At 41.7% G+C, this 9,258-nt stretch overlaps 1 protein-coding gene across 2 annotated transcripts; it reads right to left on the minus strand.

Annotated features, from left to right (window-relative positions):
• Positions 1-425: 425 nt before the first annotated feature.
• Positions 426-9,033, minus strand: LOC106583098 (neuroblastoma suppressor of tumorigenicity 1). 2 transcript variants are annotated; one of them, XM_045705602.1, is made up of 5 exons: positions 8,526-9,033; positions 5,437-5,617; positions 4,946-5,057; positions 3,035-3,451; positions 426-1,265 (listed from the first exon to the last, which is right to left on the minus strand). In XM_045705602.1, exons 2-5 carry the CDS (start codon positions 5,607-5,609, stop codon positions 990-992), a joined length of 978 nt encoding a protein of 325 aa, XP_045561558.1. In that variant the 5' UTR covers positions 5,610-5,617; positions 8,526-9,033; the 3' UTR covers positions 426-989. The 2 variants fall into 2 exon arrangements, with proteins under 2 accessions (XP_045561558.1, XP_014022390.1); XM_014166915.3 differs by lacking the exon at positions 3,035-3,451 and having other exon boundaries at positions 8,526-9,002.
• Positions 9,034-9,258: the final 225 nt, after the last annotated feature.

The following is a 9,258-nucleotide window of genomic DNA, read 5'->3' on the forward strand; positions in this document are numbered from 1 at the left end:
ATTTTTTTCTTGTGATCATTAGACTTTTTAGTTTGAAATGATATACACACCAGTACAGCTCCCGAGTGGTCTAAGGCACTGTATTTCAGTGCTAGAGACCCTGGTTCGATTTCCAGGCTGTATCATAACCGGCCGTGATTGAGAGTCCTGTAGGGGGGGCGCAATTGGCCCAGCGTTGTTAGGGTTTGGCCGGGGTAGCCCGTCATTGTAACTGACTTGCCTCGTTGAATAAAATACAGCGCATGCTGCTGCCTCTTTATCAAGTTGCCCTCTGCAGTACCTCTTTAAACCAGCAGAGAGCAGCATAATCAAATCTATTATATTTGAACATAGGCAGCTGACTAGTCCAAGATCATGTTCCCACCACATGATGACAATAATAGACAAAAGCTTTAAATAAATCACTACAGATAGAGCTTCATTGATAAGATTGAACAAAAAGAGCTTTATTCTCATATGAGAAGCACAAATTGGAACATTTAGCTTTAGGTCAGATACTAATGCAAATTGGTGAGAGAAATTAAGTCAAGAAACTGTACATTTTGTACTGTAGCTCTATGATTAAAAAACAAATTCACACCAGATGAACAGAAATAAGTCTACTGCTTCAAAGGTCTATAGCTGTGTCAGAGTGCATGCCTGAGTGTGTATAGGATTGTGATATTCGTTGTCCTAAGTGAGAAGTTAGATGACAAACATTGTGTAAACTGGTGAGTTTAAATGCGCTAATTTATACTATGGTTGTCTTGTGAAGAGTACAGCATGAGTGAGCTTCTGTGTGTGCTTTTATAAGCAGTTTTCATTGTCATGTTAAGTGAAGTTGTATTTTCAAAGTGCTTTTAAGGTGTTGAATGAAGAAACAGTGGCTGAATCGAAAAGAAGGGAAAATGCATCATACTGTAACTGTGTGTATAAGAAACAACTTGTGGAGTGGTTTGGGAGAAGAATCAGGAATGGCGAGAGAGGAGTGTCAGCGGCGATCGAGCGACCTACCCTCCATCAGATGTGTGCGTGTGCGGGTGTGGCTCTGTGTGTTTGTGAGCATGCTGAGAGTGTGTGTCTGTGTGGGAGTGAGGGGGTGGGCTGCCATGGTGGCTCTCTGGTAAGGAAGGAGAGTCCTGGGCACTCTCTGATAGGTAGAGCTGCATCACTGCCCCCTCCTGGGTTCCCTCCTTACTGCAGGACTGGCAGCTGCAGTGGAGGATCCTCTCCACCAGTTTATCCACACGAGGAGTGTCCTCACTGCCCGGGCATTCCAGAGTCACCTACACACACACAACGTACAATGCATTACACATACACACACAACGTACAATGCATTACACATACACACACAATGTACAATGCATTACACACACACACACAATGTACAATGCATTACACACACACACAACGTACAATGCATCACACACACACACACACACACACACACTCTCAGGAAAAGGCAGGTAGCCTAGTGGTTAGAGGACTGGGCCAGGAACTGAAAGGTTGCAAGATTGATTCCCTGAGCTGACAAGGTAAAAATCTGTCTTTCTGCCTCTGAACAAGGCTGATAACCCACTGTTCCTAGGCTGTCATTGTAAATAAGAATTTGTTCTTAACTGACTTGCCTGGTTAAATAAAGGTTTAAAAAAATGGACAAGCACTGCTGGACTCTCCTACAGTCTGACAAAGCCTCAGTATCCATCTTCAAACAATGTATCCCTGAGTCATGTTGTGCTTTTAGGAATTCATGCTTGACACAGCTGCCAAACCGAGATCTGAAATAATTTGACAATGCACCATTATGGTTGGAGACCATAAAAATAAGTGGCAGAATTGTAAGTCTAAATCCAGAAAAAATGCATTCCATTATCAAAGAGAGACCTTAGACAGCAGGATTATGTGGATCAAAAGAGTCAGAATCATAGTAATAATTACTGTATCAACAACAGGGTTGATAAGGCACATGAGTCTGCTTCCATTTATTTTTCAATATTGTATACAGTATATAACATGTACATCAAGCTTTTTCTCGAGGCATGAAGTCACATCCCCTGTGGTCCCAAGCCCACTCTTATCCTACCTGTCTGGCTGCTCTCCAAACTACATACACCTCAACACAGGGAATTTGTTGTTCCAGGGCTCTGGAATCCCTGGCTACTAGACAGAAAGGCCCATTAAAGACAGACAACAAGGGAAAGCTCAGATTAATTAAATGCAGGATCAATTGTGGTTGTGGGAATGTGTTTGTCTGTTTCTGTAGGCTACTGGGGTTGTGGTTAGGTCTGTTGCGGTGACCGTATTACCACCACACCGGCGGTCATGAGTCATGAAGGCAGTCAAATTCCACGTGACCGTTTAGTCACGGTAACTAGGCTTCTCCAAGCTCTGATGATGCTGATGGTCATTAGTAGCCTACCAAACTTGCTAACTGCCTGGTACTCAGCACTCTATTGTCCCTCTAATCACTCTGACATCATTTCAAATATGATCGAAAATCGAATCAAACACTTCATGAGAGCACATGAGTTCATGTTGTGCAACATTTCTATAGGCTATGCAATAGCGCGAGAAAACAGAGTGATGGCCATAGACGACATGCATTTTTTCCCCTGCCCCTGTTTCCATTCTAAATCTAAATGAATTTCACACATATATTATTTAGCATATGTAAAGACAAGATTAAATCAAGAATAGTCTGATGGGTGACAAAATCAGCCTGTCACCTGTGAATGATATATTATCACTTGTGAATGATGCTCAGCATAAGAAACAATTCCTTTTTTAACTGTGACTTTTTTCTAATCATAGTCGCACACCTCATGTAGCCTAGCACATAGGCCTATATGTTTTGATAAGGTTTGTATCACCCCTCATGTAGCCTAGCACATAGGCCTATATGTTTTGATAAGGTTTGTATCACAACTAAAGTGGCCAAATAACTTCTTAAAATGAAGAACATTAATCTGCTTTACGACGGGTGTAGAGCTTAACTGGCATGCAGCGCGTGAGTTTCAAGTTTGGGAAATATAATTTTCACCATAAAATGCACCTTTATGGGGCCTCCCAAGTGGCGCAGCAGTCTAAGGCACCGCAGTGCTTGAGGCGTCACTACATATCCGGGTTCGATCCGGGCGGTGTCACAGCCGGCCGTGACCGGGAGACCCATGAGCCGATGCACAATTGACCCCTCGTCGTTCGGGTTAGGTGAGGGTTTGGCAGGCTGGAATGTCCTTGTCCCATCATGCTCTAGTGACTCCTTGTGGCGGCCGGGCGCATGCACGCTAACGCGTCGCCAGTTGTACTGTGTTTCCTCCGACACAATGGTGCGGCTGGCTTCCGGGTTAAGCGGGCAGTGTGTCAAGAAGCAATGCGGCTCGGCAGGGTCATGTTTTGGAGGATGCATGTCTCTTGACCTTCGCCTCTCCCGAGTCCGTACGAGAGTTGCAGCGATGGGACAAGACTGTAACTACCAATTGAGGAGAAAAAGGGGGGGAAAATAATTTCAACAAATTTAAAATAAAATGCAACTTTATAATAAAAGCATTACATGCATAATAGCATTTGCGGTCACTTTTGATAATGGTGTTTTCCCACTAATGAAACATTTGCGCTTAAAGCCTACTGCTGTGTGCACATTGCTGCGCTTATTATGTGAAGAAAAAGCCTAATAGTTTGTCAACATTTGAAACTAAACGTTCTGATCTGTTGCCTGAGCAACATTGCGTGAGAATGTTTTTGGGATGCTAGTGGTTGTACTAATTTGGGATCTATTACATCGCACAACTGTCCCAGACTGTGTTTGGAATATTTATTTATTGCACAGAATAGGTCAACTTTTGTACAATGGGGGATAGTAGATTGACATAGGCTAGTGCTTTTGCTGTTCGTTAGGACTACTTATTTTGTTGGCTGACGAAAAGTAAATGTGGACAGTTGTTCCAATATCTTCAACATGCACCTTGGGATTGGAAAAAGACGCGCGCAATTGCGTCCCCAATTTGTCTGCCTTCACTTGTAGCCTGTGAGAAAGACCCGATCATGTGATGGAGAGCGGTGTGAGTGAGATGAGAGGTGCTTCTGAGTGGTCAGCATTTAGGGAGATTGGCTGCCTGGATTTTTTTAGGGTGCATTATGGCCATACTAAGGGGATTCTGCCGGGAAATTCGAGGCATTATCAGTGCTTCTCAAATTGTGAATGAGAGACTGATGTGTGTACAGCCTGCGCAAAAACAAAGCAGAGCTCATGCCTTTCAAACAACTTTTCTCAAATCATCACTAGAGTTGCATCATGCAGCCTTACAATGTATTAAAAATAAAAATATAGCCCAAAGTTTGTAGAACAACTCAAGTTACATTAATAACTCTAAATGAAGCATATAGGAGTACCTGTTTCTTTGTTAACCGCTCAACACAGAATAGCCACATTTGCGCAACCCCTCAAATTGTTTGGAGAAAATATCCTTTCTATTTTATTCAGCTTTGTTCAATTGTATTCTTCATACTATAAAATAATGCCACGGAATTCTAAGCTAATCTTGTCTGCTAAATGAACTAGTGTAGCCCACAGCCATATGGCATAGCCAGATCAGAACCTAACATAAGGACAACTCAGAGTATGCTATTCTGTTCTTCTGAAATAGACTACATTTTTCTTTAGACCTGTCTAAAATAAATAACAGATTTATTGTGATGGTGTAGGCTATATAACATGGATTTATTAGACTTTTTAAAATGCAGATGTTCCAAAGGTCTGCATAAGTGGCTTGTAGGTGTGTGGAAGCCAAGAGATGCTAAATGTGTTTATGTTAACGGTCAATCACGACAGTTATTTGTTTGACAATCACCGGCTGACGAAATGACATGACCACCACAGCCCTAGTTGTGGTCATGTGTTTATATTGAAAGAGTAGTGTTACATTATCTGGGGTTTGTGTGTGTGTGTGCGTGTGTGCAAACTTACCACTTCCCACTGTGTCTGTGCAGGCATGCAGGAGTCACAGTGCACCAGGGACTCGGTGGACTGGGGGAAGGTGTTTGGGACGCTGTAGCTGAAGCACTGCCCCAGACACGCCCTGGGATGATAGGAGAGAGGGAGGAAAGAGAGGGGGGAGTGAGGGAGGGAAGATGTCACCATTCAGCTTATATACAGTATGTGTATATTTTATGGCTGCTTTGATTCTGTTTGGAGGTGACCCATGTACATTCAAATTATAGTGCTATTTGGGTAATTTGGCCATTCAAAGTCAAACTTCATTCCTGCTTTTCATTATTAAAGTGAGTCAGTCACCCTCTTGAAAATAGTATGAAATGTCTCTGCATGTGTGGTATGGAGGGAGAGGTGTGTGTGTGTGTGTGTGTGTGTGTGTGTGTGTGTGTGTGTGTGTGTGTGTGTGTGTGTGTGTGTGTGTGTGTGTGTGTGTGTGTGTGTGTGTGTGTGTGTTCCATACTGACCTGTTTTGGATAGAGCGAGGCTGGCAGCCAGTGTGCCCGACTATCTGTGTGATGTTCTTGGCCTCGCACCAAGCGCTCTTGTCAGGGAACAGCGCCAGACGGTTGATGTGAGCGGGCGGTGCCGCCGAACAGAGCTCAAGCAGCGCACAGCAAATCACAATTCTTTGCCACATGACTGCACCTTAAGGAGCATAAAACATTTATTGCTATAACCACCTGAAATGATTTATTTTAGTTCAGTTACATATGCCTAGCCTTCTTCATCTGTTGCTATGTCTTAAAAAAGAATTGAAATAGCAGACTGTCAATATTGCTGCCCATGATTCCCAACCAAATTTACTGAGATTGAACTAAGTTTAACTAAGTAAAAATACTTTGAAGTACTACATAAGTCATTTATTGGGGTATTGGTACTTTACTATTTATATTTCTGACAACTTTTACTCTACTACATTCCTAAAGAAAAAATGTATTTTTTACACCCATAGATTTTGCCTGCCACTCAAAAGTACTTGTTACATTTCGAATGCTCAGGCAGGACAGCAACATTTTACTGGGTAACTTTCACATTTACTGAAGTAATGTTATTTTAAGGTATCTTTACTTATACTCCAGTATGACAATTGAGTACTTTTTCCACCACTGGATTTGTACTGTGTACAAAACATACTGAGTGTACAAAACACCTGCTCTTTCCATGACATAGACTAACCAGGTGAAAGCTATGATCCCTTATTGATGTCACTTGTTAAATCCTCTTCAAAATCAGCATAGATGAAGGGGAGAAGACAGATTAAAGAAATATATTTAAACCTCAAGAACTATAACGCTGCTAGGTTTTTCACACTCGACAGTTTTCCATGTGTATCAAGAATGGTCCACCACCCAAAGGACATCCAGCCAACTTGACACAACTGTGGGAAGCATTGGAGTCAACAGGGGCCAGCATCCCTTTCAACACCTTGTAGAGTCCATTCAGCAATGAAATTAGGCTGTTCTGAGGGGGAAAGGGGGTGCAAATCAATATTAGGAAGGTGTTCCTAATGTTTTGTACACTCAGTGTATATTGCCTTAAGAGTTGTACAGAACTGGTAAAATCGTATAAAAAATTATGTACAGTTGTAATTGCTGCCAAAGGTGATTCCACCAAGTATTAACTCTGGGGTGTGAAGACATACACAATCAAGACATTTTCGTTGTTTTATATATTATTAATTTAGAAAGTGTTCTATAATTTTCTTTGACAATTTAAAATGTGTAGCAGATTGTGTAGATCAGTAGGAAAACATTTATTGTAATCCTTTTTTAGATTTATTATGGCAGCAAAATGTGACAACTGTGCAAGGAGTATGTAGACTTTCACTAGGAACTTTAGCCCATTTGGTTCAAAGTGGCCCAGCAGAGAGTAGAAGACAGAGAGACCAAGGGGTTGAGGTGGGAGAGAAGGAGATGTCTGCTTAATACCTCCTTACTCTAATAAACTATGTCCACAAAACCTTATCTCTAGTTGATTTTAAAGCTGCGTAGGTCGGTTTCGTCATCTACCAACTCCTACAAAAAATGATATTTGGTTTCTTCTAAAGTTGTTTGGTCACAACATTTTGGCTGCAAACCTTTCCATGTCATTTTATGTGTCACCTTTGAGGACATTTTGCTGTGCCTTCGGGCAAATAACATTCCTGAAGGATTCGATATCGCTGTCCAATGACCAAATGCCCTTTGGCTGTAAAACAGAGAGAGTGAGAGGCGATTGGGGAAAGAGGGCATGACAAGAAGAAACGCGCACAAGAAGCTGTGGAAAATTTTAATAAGTGCTAATTCTACAGATGGGCTATTTCATGCATTCCAGCTCTTTTTTGGCACTAATGCAATTATAGAAATACTTTCCTTTATAGGTCTAATCACTTAAAGGAATACACTTTTTTACTCTAAGGGCCTAGTTTATAATCAGGTCATATTGTATTATGCTTAACCAGACTTCTAAGAACTTGGCTACAGTGTATCGCAAAATAACTGACAAATAGGCTAATTAAATCCAGCAAATGATAATCATCAGACAGCTCCACAGAACAGAACCACAGGAAACAATTACAATGTGCTTGTCAAAAGGAAGGACAAATTACAGCTCTCAATGAAGGCAGTTTGCAACCAGGGTCCTAGCCAGGGTCAGAGTTTTAGTGAGGCCCGGAGTGAAGGGTTCCCCCTTTCCTCATCCAATACATTTTAGGAAAGTTGAAGTTCATTTACTGCATTTCTATACAATTTAAAAACTCTAAAATTGTATTTGGAGAACAGCAAAAAACAAGCAAAAATGAACCCAGAAATTAGCATATTGCTCACTGTAGCTTCATTCACCTCAGTCGATCTACAAACACGTAGTCTATTAGCTATACAATTAGCCACTACCCATTAACCTATTAACTCAGCAAGGGTTTAAAAACTATAATTTCATACCTACAGAGGGATCTGTTAGCAGAAAAAGTATTTTATTAACAAAAGGTAAACAAGTACATTTGCTTTACCGATTTTTGTTGCTTTTAAGGTTTTACAGCAAATTTCATGCAATTCTACACAATTTGCAAAGGGGTGGCGAGAACGTTTTGCAGTTTTAAAGCCAATTTCCTGCAATTCTACACATTTTGCCATGACTTATGCCATGTTAATATGATATGAGTGAGAGTAACTAACAAAATCAATGGGGCCCCCCTGGAGGTCAGGGCCTCTGGGCACGTGATTAGGCCTACTACAAGTTTAGATAGCTGGCTAGACTAACTAGACTAATTTACCAATCTAAAAATGTTTAACTGACATGGGCTAATTGAATGACTGTCAGTGACATATAACAAGAGGAAAACTGCTGATGCACAACCAAGTTTCGAAATTGCACCTTGTGTATTTTTGTATTTTATTTTTAGTCGAAAAAAATTCCGAGGTTCAGGCCTCGGTGTTCTCATATGTAGCTACGGCCCTGTTTGCAACGTGACATTTTGTGTTGTAAAACTTTGGCAACTCTCCGAGCCTGAGAAAAGCATAAAAAATGTGAACTTTACGTCTGGATAGACTGTTAGTTTAAAAAAACGTTTACTTACCGTTGGGAACCACCAAAATGCAGCAATATTCTGCTGAGACCCTTCACTAGAGCTTCAACACCCGTCTCTCCCAACCCTCTCTTGCCACCCGTCCCGCAGGAGACCGGAGAGACGATGGAGGATAAGCTCTAGTTGATCATTGGAAATGGAAAATATAACTGCTTTCAGCTGAGGCAAGGATTCACCCTTGATATAATTCCTAGTCCTAGAAAACAATTACATCTTCCGCCAGTGAGAGACGGACAGATATGGAGAGGGGTGAGAAGACATTGCGCATTAGAAACCCTATCGGTCTCTAAGTCCATCAGCGTACTGGGTCCCTCCCCTCCGTGCTCTATCCCTTCCCTTATGAGTCTGTTTACACCTCTTCTCTCCAAAAACGGGAGGCTATGTCTTTTCCACGAAGCTGTACGTTCCAAGTTCTCGCCTTTGCTTTAGTCGCTGGATTTGGGTATAGGCGCGGCTGTGCCTCCGGACAGGAGTCCCGCTGTGTTTTTGGACGACCGGGAACGGGAAGGGGGTGAATGAGTTTGGCAGGTCTGAATTTATCAGTGTTTCAGCAAATTGAGCCTCTCTCCCTTTCAGGTCATACAACACTGCATAGGCATGACATAGGCATATCATGACCATATGTTCTGTGAAAAATGGTTTTACTCAAATGCACCTTCTTTCAGATCTCATTGTTTTCACTCAGAAAAAGTGTTTTTGTTATTTGACTTCTAAACTTCATGAA

This window comes from Salmo salar, chromosome 22, assembly GCF_965601325.2.
Source record: "Salmo salar chromosome 22, fSalSal1, whole genome shotgun sequence".
NCBI classification, from domain to species: Eukaryota; Metazoa; Chordata; class Actinopteri; order Salmoniformes; family Salmonidae; genus Salmo; species Salmo salar.

Bases quoted from the DNA above. Each gene is read 5' to 3' on its own strand.
- LOC106583098 (XM_045705602.1), bottom strand. From the start codon at position 5,609: ATGTGGCAAAGAATTGTGATTTGCTGTGCGCTGCTTGAGCTCTGTTCG. The intron at 5,058-5,436 runs GTCAGTATGGAA...CTATCATCCCAG, and splicing joins CCTCGCTCTATCCAAAACAG to GGCGTGTCTGGGGCAGTGCT. The intron at 1,266-3,034 runs GTGCATTTTATG...GTGTGTGTGTAG, and splicing joins ACTTGGGAGGCCCCATAAAG to GTGACTCTGGAATGCCCGGG.